The 23,312-nt window shown below is 42.9% G+C and overlaps 1 protein-coding gene across 1 annotated transcript in view; it reads left to right on the top strand.

Moving 5' to 3' along the window:
- Positions 1 to 23,312, top strand: part of WDR4 (WD repeat domain 4) — a 468,232-nt gene that overhangs the window by 94,679 nt on the left and 350,241 nt on the right. The window contains exon 3 of the mRNA XM_044072230.1: positions 7,516 to 7,659. Within this exon, the coding sequence (XP_043928165.1) occupies positions 7,516 to 7,659 (144 nt within the window). The remainder of the gene's footprint in view (positions 1 to 7,515; positions 7,660 to 23,312) is intronic.

Below are 23,312 nucleotides of genomic sequence, written 5' to 3'. Positions count from 1 at the left end.
CACGCAGTTTGGCTTTGTGAAAGGGAGATAATGCCTGCTCAACATGGTTGATTTCTTTGAGTCAGTCACCAGGGCTGTGGATGAAGGTAAGGCAGTGCATACAGCCTACCTCGATCTGGCCAAGGCCTTTGATACCATTCCTCACTCAGGAATTATTGATAAACTCACCAAACTAGGCATCAACCCCTATATCGCTAGGTGGGTTTCAAATTGGCTCACAGATAGAACACACAGTGCGAAAGTAGCAGGCTCCAAGTCTGACTGTCGACCAGTTACGGGTGGAGTCCCACAGGGATCGGTCCTGGGTCCTCTCCTGTTCGGCATCTACTTTTTAGAAGTCCAGGCCAACACAAAGGGAATCTGGATGACTAAGTTCGCAGCCGACTGCAAGTTGGGAGCCATTATTAACTCCCGAAGTGATGCAGACATCCTACAGAAAGGCCTCACTGAGACCAATGACTGGTGTCGAAACCATGGCCTTAATCTTAACGTCAGAAAATGCATCATCATCCCCTTTGGTAAAAACTCAGATGTTCTTCGTGTTTCACTGTTGCAATCATCACATTTGGATTATCTGCCTGCAGGTAGCCCTCAGCTGGCCTGAATACCAGAGTCTTTGGATTTCTGCGTCGGATGCTGTCTCTTCTTCCATGACGTCAGGTCGTCAGGGGTATAAAATATGCAGCCGATGCCATTACATCAGTCTTTCTTGCCATGCGGTGCCCGAAACATCAGCAGTTTGCAAGTGCCGGTCGGCCGACTCGTGAAATTTTCGTTTTTGAGTTACAGACCCGAAGTCTTCAAAAAAGCTAAGTACCCCGTTGGGGATCCTTTTTCTTGCTCTAACTGATGTCAGTAGAAGTTAACAGTTGTCTTACCCATGGAAAGCAAATACCTCATAGAGATTTTCATTCTTACTGCTTCCCCTGCTTAGGCCCAGACCACACCTTCCCTCTTTATCGGTTTTGTGGCTTATTCAACACCCGAACTATCAGTTGTCAGGCTATTTTTGCAGCTAATTATTTTCTTACTCGTTTTGTGTACTCTGAAATGGCTTCATCAAGCCATCCAACGACTGATCTTACGAAAAAAACGTAAGGATAAAGACAGAGATACCCCGCATAGGTCCAAAACTGCCGCCGACGCTTCTGTTAAGCTAATCGCCAGTCCGCTGGTACTCAGTGAGGTGCTTTCGCAGCCCTTGATACCCGCTACTTCTGATTCGCAGGCCTCTACTGAGACCCATTTGGAGTCAGGTATGCCACAAGATGCTTCCTTGACTATGGAACCTGCGGATGTCTCTACCTTGGATGGGTCCGGAGCCGCTGTGCAGGCACCGGCTTCTGAGGGTGTATTCAGGCCTACAGGCATTCATATTAACCCAACGCCATCGTTTTCATTCAGGCCTAAAAACTCGCGTCATGCCTAGAAAACCGACCAAACTGCTGGCCTAGGCCCATATGCCTAAAAAACAAATGCTTAGAATGGCCGAAGACCTCATTACCTTGATTAGGGGAAGCTAGCCTCCCCCCCCCTCTAAGAGACCTAGAACTGAGTTTCTTTCTGATTCTTCTGATCAGGAATCTGATTTTTCTGCTCCTTCTGATTACCAGGATGTTCCCTTATCTGCTTATGAGGATTCTAATGCAGAGGATTCCATTCCCTCTGCTTCCCCTCCATAATTTTTTTCTTTTGGTGAAACCTTGCACACTTTTAGGGAGCATTTCCGCTGGGAAAGCCAGGATTACTCTGACTCCAAAAAGAGGCTTAGGGAATTCTTACTCCTACCTCAACGTAGGCCTTTAGCTATCCCTCCTGTTCTGGACATTGTAGATGATGCTTTCTTGGAATCTAGCCTTTCCCCAGGCACTTTACCTCCAGCTCCCAGAAAACCTGACCGGTATTACAGAGTACCTGACTCTCACAAGTTCCTCTTCAAGAATCCTCCTGCGGATCCAGAGACCATTTCCTAAGGACCAAAAGGCATTAAGGCTACTGCTGCCAAAAATCCTGTCCCTTCTGATAGAGATTCTAGAACCTTAGACAGATGGGGTAAGAAGGTATACACTTGTGCTACTTTGCCCATCAGGGCTTTAAATTGCCAGTTTCTTATGTTAAAAGTATCAGCAGCATGTTATGGTGCTACTTAAACAGAAAATTATGTTGATTCCTGACTGTACTGAACACAAAGAATTACAGGATTTAATGCATTCTGCAGAACAAGTTGGTAAACATACTTTGCAATATGGTTTTGACACTTAAGAAGCATCTTGCAGGGCTGCTGTCACTGGGTCTGTACTTAGAAGGCACGCTTGGCTTAAGGAACAAAACTTGCCAGATCATGTAAAAGCTAAATTACTGGAAGCTCCCTTAAACCAAGACCGCGTTTTTGGCAACAAAGCAGAAGTCGTCCTCAAAAGGATGGAGGAAAAAGCTAAATCTATGAAAACTGTTAAAGATTTCCTACAAGTACAGCCTCCCAGATTCAGTAGGCATTGGCCTTCTAAGAACTGGTCCTTTCCAGTCCAAACCCAGGAACAGCAGACCACCTAGACTACAGTCTTAGGCTTCGCACAAACCTAAGCAGTGGGGGGCTCCCACTTCCAAAGCAGGGAGTAGTAAGCCACCCCCCCTACGGAAAAATGGCACAATGACTTAACCTTAACCCTTCCAAGCCCTGCTCAACTACCTCCTCCCTTAGGAGGAAAGCTTGCCCTGCATGCAGAAAACTAGGAACTCATTACCCAGGACAAATAGGTTTTGAACATAGTCTCCCAAGGATGCAGATTCCACTTCCACACACTACCAACCCCAAATGGTTGGCCAGACCTACCCCCAAATCAATGGGTGGAGGCCCAACAGCACGTTCTCTCTCTTCTCAGTATCAGGGTTATTCAACCTGTCCCAGCAGAACAAAGGGGACAAGGTTTTTATTCAAGACTTTTCCTTTTACCCAGAAAAGACAACTCCTGGCGTCCTATCCTGGACCTCTCTGTTCTCAACACCTTTCTGTTAGTTCCAAAATTCAAAATGCTAACTCTGCAACAGCTTCTTCCCATGCTAGCCAAGGATGCCTGGCTGGCAACCCTAGACTTAAAGGAATCTTGCCTGCACATCCCAATATGGTAATCTTGCAGGAAATACCTACGCTTCATGGCAGGCTCCATGCACTATCAGTTCTCTGCACTTCCCTTTGGCTTCTCTACTGTGCCCAGGGTATTCACAAAGTGCCTAGCTCCAGCCATTGCATTTTGCAGGCATAGAAATATTCAAATTTACCCATATTTGGATGATTGTCTGATTCAGGGAGGAAGCCAGGACTTGCTATTACAACACCTGGCATTCGTAAAGAAACTTCTAACCTTACTGGGGTACACCATCAACGAAAAGAAATCTCACCTAGTACCCTGCCAACAGATTGTATTCCTGCGAGCAAGCTTACTTCCCAGATGGCATTCCTCACTCCAGAGAAACAAGTTTACTTGACAACCTACTTCAAACTATTGGCCACAAAACCCCAGCTATCTGCAAGGAAAATACTGCAAGTCCTGGAGTTCATGGCCTCTTGCATTTTACTAATTCCATATGTAAGACTGCATATGAGGAAACTCCAATGGTATCTAAAAAGCCTATACTGTCAACATTCTCAGAACCTGGAAACAATGATTTATATCATTCCTTGTATCAAGACAGTTCCTTTGGTGGACAGAGGCCTGCTACCACAACAAGGGACTCCCTCTCACTCTACCCCCTGCCGCATAAACCCTAACAACAGACGCATCAGACTATGCATGGAGGGCTTACATGGCAGGGCACTGCATTCAGGGCAAATGGAACCCGAGACAGATGCACCTGCATATCAATCAAAAAGAAATGTTAACTGTACAGAATGCTATGACAGCCTTCAAAGACCTCATTCTTCCAGGACAACTACTGGTAAAGACAGACAAACACCACAGTTATGTGGTACATAAACAAGTAGGGGGAAACCCACTCGTACCCTCTCTGCAGGCTAGGTACTAAATTCACTGGCAGACAACTTAAGCAGAAATCTCATGGACCCACACGAATGGAAACTAGATGCCAAAATGTTCAACCTCTTGAGGAACAAATGGGGGACTCCAGAGATAGACTTGTTTGCCTCCCCTCAGAACTACCAATTGAACAAATTCTGCACAAGAACTCCCCTCAGCCACAATTGGAAAGTGGATGCCCTGTCCTTTACCTGGGAAAGCCTCTCAGTTTATGCCTTTCCCCCTCTGCCTCTCCTCTCGAAGGTCCTACTAAAGATCAAACAGGACAAGCCAAGGACAATACTGATTGCACCAGACTGGCCACGCCAGCACTGGTGTACCCCCTCTTACGCAGTCTGGCACTGCTACAACCATGGCACCTGCCTCATACCCCTTTCCTGCTGTCCCAGCAGGCGGGCCAGATTCTGCACCCTCAGCTTCAAACCCTGAACCTTGCAGCCTGGCTAATTCCTTGAGCTCCCCCTTAGCGTCCCTCAGTAAGCAGGTGCTGGATGTCATTCTGGAGGCAAGGAGGCCTAGTACTAGAAAATCCTATGCTGAAAAGTGGAAAAGATACTGTTCCTGGAGCCTGGCTCAGGGGGTGGGCACAACGGCGCCCAGCTTACCTCATATTCTACAGTACTTAACAGAAATGCTCCATAGGGGCCTATCCTTCTCAACAGTTAAAATTCATACCGCTGCCATTTCAGCACATTATAATACAGAGTCACCCCTTTTCTCTCACCCCTTGCTAAAGCAATTCCTTAGAGGGCCAAAAATTTAAGACCCCCCAGGAGAGCTCCCTCTCCAGCCTGGGACCTTAACTTTGTATTGGAAAAGCTCACTCTTTCCTCCTTTGAACCAGCGGCTACAACTGAGTTAAAATTCTTTTCTTGGAAAACAGCCTTCCTTCTAGCCATCATTTCAGCAAGAAAAGTGTCTGAATTACAGGCTCTCATGGCAGTGGGAACCCTTCATTATCTTCCATGCGGACAGGGTTTCCCTCAGGACTAACCCTTCCTTTATGCCCTAGGTGGTGTCTTCTGTGGCCCTAAATCAGTCCATTCATTTGCCTACTTTTTCCCTAATCCACAAAACAAAGGGGAACGAATACTGCACTCTCTGGACGTGCACAGACAACTTAGATTCTATTTGGACAGGGCTAAGCCTACCAGAAAATCTGAGCAGCTGCTAGTTAGCTTTGCTGCAGGGGCAGAGGGGAAGGCCATTTCAAAGCAAACCATTTCCAAATGGATAGCCCATTGCATTCATTTCTGCTACAAGCAGCATGGAAAACCTACCCCACAGGGGATAAGATCACATTCCACCAGGGCTGCATCTACCTCTGCGGCATTTCTCAGAGGGGTCCCTACCAAGAGACATCCTAGAAGCTGCTTCCAGGAGCTCTGTACATACCTTCACCAAGCATTCCCACTTGCTTATCTTTTCTAAATCCAGAGCTGGATTTGCCACTGCAGTCTTGCAGGGATTAATAGCCGAGTCTTGCAGGGATTAATAGCTGGCCCTAATGCTCTTTAAATTCCTCCACCCTTCCTTAGCTTTGGGAGTCAACCCAAATGTGATGACTGCAACAGTGAAACATGAAAAACATAGTACAGTTGTGTACACTTACCATAAATGTAGATGTTAGAGTGTATTCACTGTTGCAGTCCTGGTTACCCTCCCTCCAGCCCCCTGACTTCTCTTGGCTTCTGCCTCTCCTTATGGTTGGTATGTCTATTTTTTCATGTGTGTTTGCTTTTTGATGGGGGTTTTACCAAACCATTTAATTGCTTCCTATTATGGGGGCACCTGACATCTGGGGCAAGAAAAACTGGTGTAATGGCGTTGAACATCTACATTTATGGTAAGTGTACACAACTGTACTTTCCCACTAATTACTACATTGATAGGAGCCCACTGACGGCGTTATAAGAGATTTGGGGACGCAGGTTGACAGCAACCTCTCTTTCGACTACCACATTGCCACTGTGGTCAGAAAGTCCTTCTATGTGGCACATCTTATTACCAAGGGTTTTGCATCCAGGAAGAAAAGTGGTCATCGTCTCTCTGTACTTTTCCCTCATTAGACCAATCATAGAATATAATGCCCCTTTTGGCATGTACCTCACACCTGCAACAACTGGAGAGGCCACAAAAGTACCTCACTAAGAGGATCCTAGGCCTTAAGCACTTGTCTTATACAGAGAGACTCAAAAAAACTCCAACTATTCTCTGTCTCATATCGCCTCCTTAGAGGCGATCTCTGCTTGACTTACCAAGCCATATCTGACCCAGCTCTGTTAGAAATGTTACATCTAAAGAAATCCCAATCCCTCTGCACCACACGCTCCAGAGACCTCAACCTCCTTACCAGAATCAACAGACCATGCTGGAGGGGACAGGTTTCTTACCCAGAGACTGCCCATGCTCTGGAATAGACTTCCCATACATGAAAAGCAGAGCACCTCGCTCTCCCTTTTCAAGAGAAATCTTGATGAGTGGATGGGTAATAGAAAGTTCACCCCAGGGATCACTCCAGTTGCTGTACTTGATAGAGGCACTCGGAACTAACGTCGGGCGGCACATGCCAGGGCACTTCTGTGGGCTAGGCTTGTAAAGGCTCCAGGGCCATTAGCCTAGTACACACCTATGAATCTATGAACCATATATTGCAACTATTGTAAGTTTGGTTATCAGCAGTCATTCTCAACAGCCATTGTAAATATTCATGAACTGCTAACTTATTCTTCCTATTTGGTGATGTTTCACATTTAGACCATTTTGCCTCATGACTTGTCACGAATGAGCAGCAGAAAGCTGAATAGCATTTGCATTGCCTGTCAAAATACGTTTACTTCCTTTTGAAACTCATTTTCTTGTATTTCTGTCTGTTGTAATTTTGTCACTTTGCAGTTACCCCATACTGCTGTCATTTCAGGAGTATTAACTCAATGACTTTGCTTTCTGACAGTCTAAGAATTTTTATTAGATCTTCCTTTGCTTGGCTGCAGGTTAGTAAGTGCATGCAGTCCACGATACTGTTAAGGAGCCTAGCCAAAATTTCCAGTTTTTGCAGAACACTGTCAGGTTAAGTGACTTGCTGAAGGTCACGCAAGAGGCAAACTAAGGTTGAGGGAGTCAAACTGTGCACCACAGGTAATAGCTCATTAACAGCTCAGAGCCCTAGTCCTCTGCTTTATTAAATGCTAAATAGAAAAACTCATTTATCCCTATTCCTTAAAATTTGGTTGCACTTTTTTAGTAGGTATGATATATAATATTTTAAAATTGTTAAAAATGGTAGGTGGAAAGTTTTAACTGCGTTGTACAGACATAAGTAGATCTTAAAATGTTTTACATTTTCTTGGTAAAATAAGGCACTGCTGGTTTCAATATGAGGAATTTTTAAAACTAAGCCTTCTGCAGGAAAATTCATTTGTTTTGTAAGCGTGTAATCTTGTTTTATACATGTAATTTTGCTATATATTTATTTTTCAAGAGCGAATGAATCGGAAGACAAAGGAAGTGATAACATTTTAGCTTTTGCCTTTTCTGCTTCTGGAACGTATTTTGCACTAACAGATGACAGCAAGAGATTGATTCTTTTCCATGTCAAGCCTTCTTGGGAATGTATTAGTGTCAGGTAAGTTGCTGATTTAAAAACTGTTTTCATTCAGTATGATCTTGTGTGTTGAGAAACTCACAAACTTTGCATTTTCTGTTTTTGGTGTTTAGCACTTTATTGCCCTTTTTGTCTGTACTCGCACTTAAATGTGATATCACCATCCGACCAAATCCAACTTTCCTGCTCTGTTCTTTCACTCATAGGGGCAGCACAGTCCAAACACTGTTTTTCCATTCTTTGTATTCACCAGTAGCCTTCTCTTCCTATCTGGCAGGCAGTGTGCAACACCTAAAGTGGGCTATGCCTTGAGAGGTTCTTTATTCCTTTTGCAACTATTTGATACACTGGCTACCAAATGCACGCCGTGTTAAGTGAGAAGCTTTTTGGTAGTAATCTTTCTGTTACACAAGGAGTAAGTAAGTACGTTGGAGTATGGTGAAAATGGACCCTGCTCAATTGCTTCTGCACCACTGCCTGCATGTTTTAGATTGTATTGGCATTGTTACATGATGTAATTATAACTGTGCCTCATATCATGACCTGCAAATTGCTTAAAGTAGGTACTTGTTAAAGGAGCTCATCAAGTGTGCTAAACTGAATTACATTGGTATACCTTTGTCATGTGTATACCACACGATTCAAAATAAACAATTGTAGTTTGGTAATCTGCAAACATAAAACTTGATTTTTTTTATTTTCTGGAGATTTTTGAGGAGAACAAAAATCGATTCAACACGCTTGTTCACTGGTTCATCTGGACGACTGAAGGGACATTCTTAAATTGGTATTAGTTAGTTTTATACTTGGATTCAGTTGTGAATTTGTTATAAGCTGTCCATTTCTTAATCACCTTACATTTATAATCAAGAGACTTGCAAAAAATAAGAGCTTTGTTCTGGATGTCCTTTACAGTCAGTAGTCTGAACTGTTTGTGGTTTAAATATTGACTCCTCAAGAACCAGTGTAAAATATTTAATTATGAATAGTCATTTTGGACAGTAATCTCTGGTTGGGTTCATTCCCCCTACAAAACACTGGATTTTTGGTTTTGAACATTTTTTTTCTTGTAGTCTTATCATGGTGCATGAGTCCATGCTGTGTTGTACACTCTGTATGGTCTGCTGGCAACTACTTAACTCAGTGCTTGCTGCTGGAAGTTTGACTTTGATTTCTTCAGTCAGTGAGTAAGAAAACTTGCATCTCAACAATTTAATGGAATTCACCAAATTGTATAAACCCTTTCAGATTTTAGACGTAATTGAATTACTTTTCCCACAGAGGTTTAATTATTGTAATTGACGGATCACACCTAAAGATTCAGAGCATTTATTCTACTTGTATTGATTTCAAGTAGTGATTGTTGCTCATAATGTAAAATTGTTTGTATATAAAAAGTTTTCACAGTTATAATAAAACGATATTAGATAGTTGAAAGCATTACTAGCTTTACTCTTGAAGAAAATTTCAAAGTTACTGAATATTTCCTAGTTTCCATCATGTGTTTTCATTTCGCTTGACTACAAGCATCAAAAACTATGGAGAAAGAGAATGGATATGAACGAACAAACAAAAAATAGGTAAGTCTTTCTTCTTGGCCAGCAGTGGCTTGGTTAAAGGTTTCTATTGCAAACCATGCTGTAGATGGAAGTGAAAATGCCACTGGCATTGGTCCCACCAGAGAATGAGTCTAATACGACTGAGCAAACCTCATAGTGTAATAACTTCAGGGAAAAGAAAATTGTCAAAAATACTCTTTGAATCCTAACCTAACAGTATACTGCCTAACTTAAGTACAGAAAATAGTATTTTCTCTGGGGGAAGCAAAAGCCCTTCTAGGCTGAGAGAGATGTCCTTCTCTGTTTCACTTAATATTCTCATACACTTTAAAACTTTAATGCTGCTGCAGTGTAGGGGAAGAGAGATTTGCCCACTGCACTGAACACCTTTCTAAACATATTTTCCTTCTTTTCGCCATTCTCTGAATATACCTTCTTGATTCTCCCATAAACAACACTTTCTTGAAGCACACATATTAAACACGGATAACACTGTCACTAAGGAGAATTGCTGCAGTGCAGGTGTGAGTTTGACAACACAGATGCCACAATTTGCTAAAGTGGGGCACTTGATATTTATTCAGCAAAAAATGTATCCAGTTTACTTTGACAACATTGATGCTCCACACAGAATTGCCGCATACATTTTGACTACCCTAGAAAATATTATAAAAATACTTGACCTTCAGAAGATTTCAGACTGAAGGTTAATAGGGCAAGATCAGGATATCCCAGTGAAAAAAACAATCCCTTCTTGTGTACGATTCATTTTTCTTCCCAGGGAGAGACATATTGATACAGACTTTGGTCACAGCTTTGTCTTTCATTTAATTTTAACCAGCATAGGACACAAGTTCACTCGTTAAGTTAAGGGCCTTCTGCCCTTCAGAAAGCTTGGTTACAAATTCTTGTTGATGTATAAGTAAGTGTGTGTGTGTCTGTATTTCTCTCGATGTATGTGTGGTGCAACATTTGTATTTATATATGAGAGTTCAGAAGCCTGTTCCATAATCTTGGGAAAATATTGTGTAATGCATCTGTCGCATTTATTTCTGTTATTGATATTTGGCTTTTAATACTAGATTCCTTGATCTTGTGTTGGTTTCCTCAGTGATTCATTCCAGGCAAAGACTTTCAAATAACAAAAATAGAACCAGATAAGACATTACTTCGCAGTCCAGGCAGAAATAATCTGTTTGTAAACTACAAGAGACAGAGTATAGTGACAGTTCTTCAAGCCTTTCTGACTAGTTGAAGTTTTCCAACCCCGTGATTTTTTTTTTTTTTTTAATGAGTGAACACCTGCAACTTGCCCATTACATGTAGTGATGTGTTGAAACATTGAGGTATAAAGTAGTTACAGTGGCCTCATGCCCTTTAGAATTAAATGGACTACAAAATATGCTTTTCTGACTTTTTTGGTTTTGGGCTTTGTGCAATGATTAAGGTGTTTACTTCACAGTCACAAAGTACAGGGTTTAATTCTCACCTTTGAAAATGAATTTGCCTGGGCTTAAAGTGGCCCAGAAGGGCAGCTAGCCTAGTACTTAACTGTGAACCTTTTATTAGAAGCACACTGCTCAGAGTTTGTTTCTTGTTTAACATTGTTCATTGGTATTCAGTGATACCATTTTTTATTTAACCATTTATTGTGTACTTATAATTAATGCCCTTTTTGCCAAGTCTTGTGTCGCGCCATTCACTGACATTAAACTTTTGATTTCACTCTGGACAGTCTGTACAAGTACTTTAATTTCCAAAGGATTACCAGAGGTTTATCTGTCCACATCAAATCCAAAATATAAATGTATGACTTGTGGTAGCCATTGTGCCATACAGGTTGCCAAAATGGCCGCAATCAACTTATAATCATGATTGTAATATTTCATGTGGTCAGTGAGAAGACAACACCATCCCATCATTTTCTTTTTTGGGTAGAATCACAACCAGTACCTGCTTGTTTGAGGAAGGAACCTCACCCTCCTGAATTACCTTGTTAAACACCTTCAGCACTCATGGAACAAATCTTCATGCCTCTGTTTCAGTACCATCAATACAAATTCCCCACCTGCTTTCTCTGCCATAACCTCCAAAAATTCCTCCTGAATAATTAGCCTCATTAGTAGATTACATGCTCATGTGGGATTTTATTCAGATGTTCATCGTGTTTCACTGTTGCAGTCATTACTCTTGGGTTATCCTGCTGGCAGGCTACCCGCAGTCGGCCAGAATTCCAAAGTCTAGGTCCGGCGTCGGTTGCTGTCGCCTCTTCCCTGACATCAGTGCGCCAGGGGTATAAAAGATGCAGCCGACGCCATTTTCTCCAGTCTTTCTTGCCGCACTGTGCCCGAAGCAAAAGCAGTTTGCAAGTGCCGGTCGGCCGACTCCTGAGATTTTTAAAGTTGAATTTCAGAACCAAAGTCTTCATTAAAAGCTAAGTACCCTGTTGGGGAAACTTTTTTCTTGCTCCAGGCCGATGTCAGAAAAAGTTAGCAATTGTATTTCTTGTGGGAAGCAAATACCTCATAAGGATTTACATTCTTACTGTATTCCTTGCCTAGGCCCTGATCACAACGTAGCTAGCTGTCAGTTTTGTGCTAGATTCAACCAAAGCACTATAAAGCATCGGTTCTTTTGCTTTTCATTACTTTGGCCGAAGATTTAATTATATAATTCTGGCAGAACAGCCGACAACTGGAGTTTACAAAAAGTGCAAGGACAAGGATAGGCATCCGAGGTCCAAAACCAACGGCGAAGCCTCTTCTAGGCCAGTCGCCGGTTCTCAGTGAGGCACTTTCGCAGCCCCTGGCACCCGCTACCGACTCCCATGTGGAGCCGACTGGGCCTCTGGAAACTCAAGGTATTGGACACTCAGAAATCATTCCCTCAGATGGGTCTGGAACCGCTGAGCAGGCATCAGCTTCTGAGGGTGTCTTCAGACCAACACAACTATATTGTTAAGCCATCCACAGCTTCAAAGACAAGGACTAAAGCAGCTCTAAAGACAAAGAAGCAAGTACAGCATTCTCCTATTCAGACTTCCATGCCTAAAAAACAGATGCTCAAAATGGCCGAAGACCTAATTACTTTAATCAGGGGCTTGCATCCCCCTCCTGATAAGAGGCCTAGGCAAGAGACAGACAATGATTCCTCTGATCAGGTATCTATTTCCTCTGATTCCTCTTCTGAACAGGCTTACTCTATGCTTCCCTATGAGGATTCTGATGCTGAAGAATCCATTCCTTCAGCCTCTCCTCCTGAGGACTATTCTTTTGGGGAAACACTGCATACTATGAGGGAGCATTTCCACTGGGAGAGCCAAGATTATTCTGAGTCTAAGAAAAGGCTCAGAGACTTCCTCCTTCTTCCTCAGCACAGACCCCTTGCTATTCCACCTGTTTTAGACATTGTAGATGATGTATTCTCAGAGTCCGGATTATCCCCTGATTCCTTACCCCCTGCACCGGCTAAGCCAGACAGATACTACAGGGTCCCGGATTCTCAGAAATTCCTATATAAAAACCCCGCTGCTGACCCAGAAACTATTTCTCAGGGTCCCAAGATGGTTAAAGCTTCCACAGCTAAAAGCCCTGTTCCCTCTGATAGGGATTCTAGGGCTCTAGACAGATGGGGGAAAAAAGTTTACACTTCTGCCACCCTGGCTATAAGGGCTATAAATTGTCAATTTCATATGCTTAAATAGCAGTAATATTTAATGTCACTACTTAAGCAGAAAATGTTGACCAATACTGAATGTTCAGAGAACAAAGAATTGCAGGATTTATTGCATGCAACTGAACAAGTGGGAAAGCATACTTTGCAATGTGGTTATAATTCACTGGAGGCCTCTTGCAGAGCCGCAGTTACAGGTTCTGTTACTAGAAGGTATGCTTGGTTAAAGGAACAAAATCTGCCTGATCATGTTAAAGCAAAATTATTAGATACACCATTACAGCATGATACTTTGTTTGGTACTAAAGCAGAAGAGGTGTTGAAAAAATGGAGGCTAAAGCAAAATCCATGCAGACAGTCAAGGATTTCTTACAGGTACAGCCACCCAGGTTTAGCAAGAACTGGCCTTCTAAAAATTGGTCCTTTCCAGTCTCAGACAGACCACAAAGAGGCAGATACAGGTGTCCCAGAGGCAGATCTCAGCCCCAAGGCTCATACAGGCCTAAACAATGGGGTGCTCCTACTTCTAAAAGTGGAGAAGACAAATCACAGCCTTACAGGAAACAGTCCCAATGACTTTCCTCTACCAGTTCCAAGCAGTTTTCTTTTGACAGCCCCCTTGGGGGGAAAACTAGCATTTTTTTCATCAAATTGGTAAATGGTTACCCAAGACAAATGGGTTTTGAACATAGTGTCCCAAGGCTACAGGTTCCATTTTCACACTCTACCAAGGTCAAAGGGGATGCCAGACCGGCCACACAATCAATGGGCAGAGACACAAAAGCAAATTGCAGCCCTCATGGACATGAGGGCCATTCAGCAAGTACCACAACAAGAGCAGGGGCAAGGATTTTATTCCAGACTTTTCCTAGTACCCAGGAAGGACAAAACCTGGAGACCAATTCTGGACCTGTCTATACTAAATACGTTTCTGGAAGTCCCAAAATTCAAGATGTTGACTCTACAGCAGCTACTGCCCATGCTGGACAAGAGGGCTTGGCTCATAACTTTGAACCTAAAAGAGGCATACCTGCATGTCCCAATCAGACAGTCTTGCAGAAGATACCTCAGATTCATAGCTGGCTCAATGCATTATCAATTCTCTGCACTGCCCTTTGGCTTATCTACTTCGCCCAGGGTCTTGACAAAATGCCTGGCACCAGTAATTGCGTTTTGCAGACAAAAAGGAATCCAAATATACCCCTACTTGGATGAATGCCTAATTCAAGCAGAGGACAAAGACATTCTTCTAAAGCATCTGGTGTTTGTGAAAAGATTACTAATTGCCCTAGGGTACACAGTAAACGAAAAGAAATCAAAACTAGTGCCCTCTCAAGAGATAATATTCCTGGGTGCAAGCGTAAATACCACTGCCCAGATGGCTTATCTCACATCAGACAAGCAAAAACAACTGGCTACTTACTTCAACAAATTGGCAACAAAAACCCACTTATCTGCAAGGAAATTCCTGCAGGCCTTGGGTTTCATGGCATCCTGCATTCTACTAATTCCATATGCCAAACTGCATATGAGGAAACTTCAATGGTATCTGAAAAGTGTTTGGACTCAACATTGCCACAGCCTGGAGACAGTAATTGCACTCATTCCCTGCCTACAACAGGAGTTTCGATGGTGGGCAGAAGCCTGTCACCACAACAAGGGTCTGCCATTCAGTTTACCCACAGCCAGGCAAACACTGACAACGGATGCATCAGATTATGCCTGGGGGGCACATATGGCAGGAAAGTGTATTCAGGGCGCATGGCCTGCAACCCAGATGCATCGTCACATCAATCAAAAAGAGATGCTAACTGTTCACAATGCCCTGACAGCTTTCAAGGACCTGCTTCATCCAGGACAATTACTGATAAAGACAAACAACACTATGGTCACGTGGTACATAAACAGGCAGGGAGGTACTCATTCCTACCCCTTCTGCAGACAAGCAATGACCTTATGGGACACAGCATTGACTTATTAAGTTCGCCTGCAAGCACAATTCCTGCCAGGAAAAACAAATACTCTGGCAGATGAACTAAGCAGAAACCTCATGGATCCCCACAAATGGAAACTGGATCCACAAGTCTTCAGGATGATAATAAGGAAATGGGGATACCCAGACATAGATCTATTTGACTCCCCTCACAACTGTCAATTGTAAAGATTTTGCTCAAGGTTTTACCACAAGCAAGCATGGAAAGTGGGACGCCCTGTCATTCAGCTGGAAAAATCTAAGTATATGCTTTTCCCCCACTACCTCTCCTTCCCAGAGTACTCCTCAAGGTCAGACAAGAGAAACCAAAAATGATTCTGATTGCACCAGACTGGCCACGCCAACACTGGTACCCAATCCTAAAGAGCTTGTCTCAAGGTCCAGCATGGATATTGTCTCAAACTTCTCACTTGCTGACCCAACAAAACAATCAGATCCTGCACAGCCAACTCAGGACCTTAAATCTGGCAGCATGGCGAATACTGTAGCCATTCAGAAAAATCCTCTTTCAAAAGCTGTTATGGATGTTATCTTGGAGGCCAGGAGGCCTAGTACCAGAAAATCTTATGCAGAAAAATGGAAGAGATTCTGTGCTTGGAACCAGGAACAAGGAATTGTCACGTCTGCACCAAATATTCCTCAGATTTTACAGTACCTAACTGAGATGCTGAACAAAGGCCTTTCCTTCTCATCAATAAAGATTCATCCCTCTGCCATTTCTGCACATTACAATAGTGAACCACCTATTTTTTCTCATCCTTTAATAGGGCAGTACCTCAGAGGGGCCAAAAACATCAGGCCTCCAAGGAGAGCAACAATTCCGGCCTGGGACCTCAATTATGTTTTGGAAAAACTCACACTGCCTCCTTTCGAGCCAGCATCAACAGCAGAAATTAAATTCTTTTCCTGGAAAACAGCTCTGCTCCTAGCCATTACCTCTGCAAGGCGAGTCTCGGAGTTACTAGCACTCATGGCTGTGGAACCTTTCATCATTTTTCATCAGGATAGGGTTTCTCTGAGGACAAACCCTACATTTATGCCTAAGGTGGTGTCCAGTGTGGCCCCCAGTCAAACCATTCACTTGCCTACCTTTTACCCAAATCCACAGAACAAGGGTAAGAAAATTCTGTATTCTTTGGACATGCACAGGCAGTTACTCTTCTACTTGGACAGAACTAAAGCTTTCAGAAAGACTGAGCAACTTTTAGTGTCATATGCTGCAGGATCACAAGGAAAGGCTATTTCAAAGCAGACTGTTTTTAAATGGATAGGCCATTGCATACGTTTCTGCTATTCTCAACATGGCAAATCAGTGCCTAAGGGCATTAGGCCTCATTCCACCAGAGCAGCAGCCACTTCAGCAGCCTTCCTCAGAGGAGTACCAACCAAAGAAATCTTAGAGGCTGCAACTTGGAGTTCAGTGCACACTTTTACAAAGCGCTACCACTTGCCTCTCTCCAGAGCAGGCTTCGCCACTGCAGTTCTGCAGGGCCTCATAGCCTCTCCTAATCCAATTTAGCCCAGCCACCCTTCCTCAGCTTTGGGATTCAACCCAAGAGTAATGACTGCAACAGTGAAACACGATGAACATAGTACAGTTGTGTACCTACCATAAATGTAGATGTTCGAGTGTATTCACTGTTGCAGTCCAGGTTACCCACCCACCATTCCCCTTCTCTTTACTGGGACATATCTGCACTACTCTATCCTATACAACCTTTTTGGTGTATTTGCTTTTAGATAAAGGAAATGTTATTTTTGTGCATGCATTTCTTATTTATATATTTTTCAGCTTACCTATTTGGGGCACCTGACATCTGGGGCAAGAAAAACTGAAGAAAATGGTGTCGGCTGCATCTTTTATACCCCTGGCGCACTGACGTCAGGGAAGAGGTGACAGCAACCGATGCCGGACCTAGACTTTGGAATTTTGGCTGACTGTGGGTAGCCTGCCAGCAGGATAACCCAAGAGTAATGACTGCAACAGTGAATACACTCTAACATCTACATTTATGGTAGGTACACAACTGTACTTTATAGTCTGTTCTAGTAATCATTTGTTTCTTCTTTATACTGTCCTAACATATCTGTGCCTCTTAGAGTGACTGATAAGTGTTCCGTGAAGATTTCTACATTTGTCATCAGATCTCGGGTTATCTTCTGATTGGCCAATTCCACAAACCCACTGTAATTTGTTTTCTTTAAAAGAAATGCCAATGTCCTTTGGTTATTTATTTATTTTTATTTATTTATTTTACATTTGTTGACCGGGCTAGTCTAACTGGATACATGTCCATTTTCAGTAGAGGCCCGGGGAGAAAAGCTCCAAGCAGCAATAATTACAACAATGCAGTAAAATTAAAATTAAAATTGATACAGTGTATACATTAAAAGATAGGGTTAAGCAGAGTTATTTAGAAACATTTAGGCTAGAATAAAATACCATGAGTAGAAACAAAAAAAAAAAACAGAATTTTTTTTTTTTTTCTGAGAGCAGGATGGGCAAGAGATATCAGTCAGGGTTAGAGCAGGGGCAAAGCCAGTGGGATTTAAGATATTGTTTAAGATGCTTCTTATAAAGTAGAGTAGAAGTAAGGTTGGAAAGTTTAGAAGGAAGATGGTTCCAGCTCTTTCCTACGGTGTTTGTGAAGAGTGAATTATTCTAATTATAAAAATATTTCTCACTCCATTTTTCACTGTAGAATTGTAATTTGTCAAATGTTCAGTGTACCATCTAAGAGTTTCTATCTCCTGATGTAATTACTCCACGCTGTACGTATATATTCTTCAGACCTTTCAGTTGCTTCCATTTAGTATAAAGTCTCACGTTTCGTTCTGATATCTATATAAAATGTTGGAATAAATTTATGGTGTTTGTGAATACAAACCATCCCTGAGGTAGTGATAACATCTAACTTCTGGTTTACTGATTATTAGAACTGCTTAGCACAATTGTCCTGCTTTAGGTGCCCTACCAGAAAACACCAGTTCTTCTCCATATAATCACTACTCTGTAAAGACATAGGGGACAGTAGGGGGTGCATGGTCTGAAAAGAGCATAGCATGTGTCAATACCCCTTAACTAAATAAGCATGCTCCAGTGTCTTCTATGTTGTCAGTTCTTCATCTTGAATGAGTTCTAACATAGTAATGTGTTGCAACGTCTCCTGCATTTTATTGTTGTGTAGATACAGCCAATACATAATCTTCCCACTGTAGAGAGTCTCACTACTGTTGAAGCCTGCCTTTACCTCCTTGAACCTGTTGACTGCATTCCAGACCCCATAAACAGATATGTCACTCAGTGCCATCATCTTCCTCTTATGGTCTCTGAAAACCCACTGTGTTGTCCTTAGTGGCAAATAAACACACACATACTCAAAAAAAAAAAAATAAATAAAATAATTCACACTAGTATAACGTGTACTCCAGTCAGTTTGCTCAACTTCTAATCACTGGAGGCATCTTCCCTTGGTTACTCTCCCTTCTTTCAACATGAGTATCTACACTGATGGGACCAATAACTCTTCCCTAAAGCAAAATGCACTTGTGCTTTCAAATGCTTGTCCTGCAAAGCTTCCAGCCATTACCTTTTGTCAGTATAAATATCCTGTTATACACTGCAGCTTAGCTAGTTTAAGTCAAGCCTTTAATATCCCAAAAATAAGTAAGTCATCCTTTAGTATGAAGGTGTTTACCTATCAGATATCTTCTACTCCTATATCTAGTAACAGCCCACATGGTTGCAAAGGGTTGAAATTTGCAACATAAAAACATATAGAACAAAGTAACATTGTAGGTACCTTGCTTGCCTTAAATGGTGGTATATCAGTGTCTAGGAAATATTTTCCTGAGTATTCCTCTCCCTTGCTGCCCTAATAATTCATATACCAGACCCAAAATAACTGCATTTATCATGGTCAGATAACACATTCCTATTAATAACAAATAAATTGCTGAAGCATTTATCATATAACATAGTCTCAGAGCAATACACCCAGTCTTTCAAAAGTATTAAAACACATAGGACCCTTTTATTTATTTATTTCTTTTACATTTGTTTACCGGGATAGTCCGACTGGATATATGTCCATTTTCAGTGGAGGCCCGGGGAGAAAAGCTCCAAAAAGACATTCAACAAACTGTTACATTTGTATAGTTTAAAACACAAAATAAAACACAAATAAAAGGATTTTTACACATGTAAACAAACACAACAAACAGATATACACAAATTATTACATTTTTACTCAGATGGAAAATTCTAGACAGTGTTTTTAAGAATGATAGGGTATTTGAATGCCTAGTAGGTTAACCTAGGGTATTGAATGCCTAGTAGGCTAACCTGGTAGTAGATCCAAGGAGATCATAGGATATATAAGTTAAGAAACAATAAAGTGAGTCCTCCATGTGCACACGAGTGATGGTTAGAGTTAGTCTGGATTAGGACAAGGACATAGCCATCGTTTTTTTAAAGTACTGAATCACACTTTTATTGAATTGTGGTAGAGAGAGTTCAGATGTAAGAGTAGCATGAAGAGAATTCCAAGTTTTGCCAACAGAGTTAGCAAGTAGAGATTTACTAGCTGTGTTACTGGATTTGAGAGTTTGAACTACTAGTCTTTCAGATGAACGAAGTGCGCTAAGGTTACTGTAGGGGGTGATGAGGTTTTTAAGTACGGGTGTATTATCTGGTTTGTAAAGGATCTTGTGTGCTACTATTAGTTGGCTAACCTGAAGTAGGTTAGGCAGTTCAAGCCATCCTAGTAGATTTAGGATACGACAGTGATGAGTTCTGTAGGCTGCATCGGTAGCAAATCTAGCAATGTGATTATAGCTGCTAAAATGTTTATTAAGGTCAGTTTTGCTGAGATTTGTAAATAGAGGGGAATCATAGAGGAAAGTGGAGAGTAGATGTGTATGAGCAATTACAGATGTTCTGTAGTCCTATCTCGCCTTCATTCTTACACATGGGGTTCGCAGCAGATCCTCAGCTCTGACTCGCCCTTTTTACAAGCTCAAAGTCTTCTAGTTGGCTCATGGCTAGGTAGGTATCCCATGGTGCACCAGTACAATCCCCAGATCTCGTTTGCCATGTCGACAAGTTCGGATGTGCTTCTGCTAGGCCGTGGCTAAGTCTAACACATTTTGCTGCTTTTTTTGGCTAATTTCTACTGTTTTTCATATTTAGATAGCTTTATACAGCTTATACTAGAGTTGTTTTGTAGTGAGATAGTTAAGCATTTACTGGGTTTCTCCCTGTGTTAACTTTTCTTAGAACAGTTGGCCATTGGCCGTATCATTCTCATTGGTATCCTGTGTGCCAGTTAGTTTATCACTGGACTTTGCTATATATATTTCTAATAGTTTACATATTGTTGAAATTAGTGGTTGTAGGCGCTTTTGCATGCAGTTTAGACTTTGTGCGCAGTATTTTGTAAAATTTAGATAAGCTTTCTCTCTGAGCTGTGTTATTAGCTTAAAATAAATAGCTCTCCACATAGTTGTATTTGCAGTTAGAACAAGGTTTTTGACCTTAGTTCTGTTTCTCTCACTTATTAGAGATTGTATTTTTCTCCGGTGTGTGTGTGCGTGAGAATGTTTAAAATTGTCTTTTTAATTCTTTTCCTCTTCTAGCTCCATTTTAGTTGGAGGACCTAGGTTTTCCTCTTTCTTCTCTAACCAGGGCTAGGCCCGTTTAAGTTAGAGGACCTAGTCCTCCCACTTTCCCTTTCTTCTCTCTGCGTGTCTGATTGGCTTAATCTTCTGTGAGATGTCTAAGGAGGTCAAGGATCAATAAGCCCTCTGGCTTTGAAAAGTGTGTGAAATGTTCACAGAAGATGTCTATAATGGATGGCCACAGTAACTGTGTATACTGTCTTGGGGCCATCCATTTACAGGAAACATGCCTATTTTGTCACTCATTTAGTGCCAGGGTATTGCAGGAGAGAAAGAATAAACTTATATTAAAAGGTCTCCTTAAGCCCTCTTTTGAAGAAGGTCTGGCTAACTCTTCCTCCTCTTCTAAGTCACATGGATCTAAAAAGGAAAAATCAAAATCTTATAAGAGGCATTCCCCAGTGCCGGCTGGTGCATCGGAGCCGCCTCTCAAAATTTCTAAAACTGAAAAACCTGCTGCCTCCTCAGCTCCACTGAGTTCGAAGCCGATCGAGGGTACTACTACTATGGCTACAGTGTCAGCACCAGGCAGTTCAGAGCCGACCACTGATAGCAGACATCGGAGCCGGTCTACGGACCCCATGCCAGTCTCCCTTACATTAAGGTCACCCATACTACAGAGATCCTGATCTCCCACACTTGTCTTCCAGATCTTCCAGGAGCTTATCGGAAGAAGATGTGGAGAGAGTAGTGCTGAGACTCCTGAAGTCATCTGCCTTGCCTAAAATATTGTTGTCTCTGAACCAGTCTGTTCCAGGGCCACTTGAGTCCGTTACCCTTTCTGTGATTCCTCCTCTGAGCTGTGCTGGTCTTTTGGAGCCAGAGTGCTTGGTACCACTGGTGGAACACTCGGTTCCAGCTCCTCTTGAGGTTGTTTCGGAGCAGAGTTCCGCTCTGGCACCTTTGGTGCTACCCGTGGTGTCTAGGAGCCAAAGCTCTCTGGTCGGCCCCGACAGGGATGCCTGGAACCGAACCTCTTCAGTTCCGAGCCTTCCTCTCTGTGCATCGGCTAGGGTGAGCTCGGACCCTACATCTGTCTCAGAGTCGATGGCATCCTCTGTCTCCTCTGAGCCAGGGAGGTCTTTGAAGCCAGAGAGGTCAGCATTCGAGATGATGAGCAGTGTGCTGTCCTGATCATCAGCTCCTACCAGGGGTACCAACATTCTTCTCCCACGGGCACCTACTTCTGTACAGCACCTACTCCCTCTCTGGACAGCAGAGACCCGCAACCTCAGAAGCCCCCAGTTGGTGGCCCCCATTCTTCCGAGACCTCCCTGGAATATCCTTTCCGAGGAGCCTCCACAGAAGAGGACATGCAAGAGGAAGCATGTAGACTCCCAGGATGAGTCTCTTACTTCTGACACCGACCTCGAGGAATCAGAATGGTCCCCCAGGTCATCCTCTGATGTCTACTTTGTAGACATCTTGGAGATCCTTAAACAAGAGGTATGGCTGGCCCACTGTCACCCCTTCTGATGAGGAGTCTGTGTACCTGAAGGCTTTCGGGTCTCAACCTTCAGCCTCTTGGGTGTCTCCACCCTTCGACGAACTGTTAGAGCTCATTAGTCGGAAGGTGTCTGATACTCCTGATGCCTTGGAGCCAGTCCCCAAGAGACCAAATAAATTTGTCAGCTCCCAAAGGGAAGGAATTTTTGTCAAAGGGTGTTCCCATAGATGCCATGGTGGTGGTGGCGGCGGCCACTAAAAAGGAGCTAGAGGAGACTTCTTCTGTCCATCCGCCGAATAAAGAATCTCGAATGATGGACAGATATGGGAACCATATCTTTTTGTTAGCGGCATTTACTCTTAGATCGCTGAACTACCTAACACACTTTACGAGGCTTCAGAGAGATCTCCTTAAGGAGTTAGGAGAGACTCTACAAGGTGCATCCACTGAGGGAGTCCCTGAGAAGGTGTCTCCTCAGTTGTCCACCTAGAATTCTATTGTCAACTCGTCCATGAGGCTCATCTCTTATGCAGCCGATGGAGCGAACAGAGCAGCGGGTTCAGGAATTTCCCTAAGGAGGCATTCCAGGATGTGCTTGTGTAATTTTGTGGAACCGTTCGTCTACCTTTACCAATGCCCCCTTTGACGATTCTTCATTGTTTGGACCTAAGGTAAAAGACACACTCACCCAGTGCGAGCAAGAAGGGAAAACACTCTTTGCCATGGAAGTATGTTTTACTGTCCCCTCTAGACCGTATCCCAGGGGTCAGAGAGGTGGTAAAATGTGGTTCTAAGAAGTCCCAGAGGTTTTTCCAGGACGCACAGGGTGACTCCTCCTTCAGAGGCAGAGGAGGAGGAGGAAATGGTAGGTGTCGCTCTAGAGGCAGGGGCAGACCGCAAAACCAGGGAGGCCATGATTCATTTCGGGGCCGGCCCTACCAGCGCTCCTGATGTGGGGCCCAACTGCGCTTCTCTGGAGCCGGTCAGCGGTTGCATTTCTTTGTATCCGGAAGTCTGGCTAAGTATCACTCAAGACAGATGGGTACAACGAACTATCACCAGAGGTTATTCCATACCCTTTTCTCTGCCACCTCATGTCCCCAAAAGGATCCCAGATGTTCCATTCAATCACAGGGATCAAGCAGCTGTGTAAGTCAACAGGTTTCTGGCAAAAAGAGTCATCCAAACTCTCCTCGCAGACCAAATAAGATTAGGAACATACTCCAGATTCTTTTTAGTGCCAAAACGTACAGGGGACTGAAGGCCCATCTTGGACTTCAGCAAATTAATAAATCCGTAAAGAAGGACAAGTTCCGGATGGTGA

The sequence above is a fragment of the Protopterus annectens genome, chromosome 5.part0 (genome assembly GCF_019279795.1).
Source record: "Protopterus annectens isolate FY-2018-M chromosome 5.part0, PAN1.0, whole genome shotgun sequence".
Taxonomy (NCBI): domain Eukaryota; kingdom Metazoa; phylum Chordata; order Ceratodontiformes; family Protopteridae; genus Protopterus; species Protopterus annectens.
The sequence above is the reverse complement of the archived record's forward strand: the minus strand, read 5'-3'. Positions and strand labels throughout refer to the sequence as shown.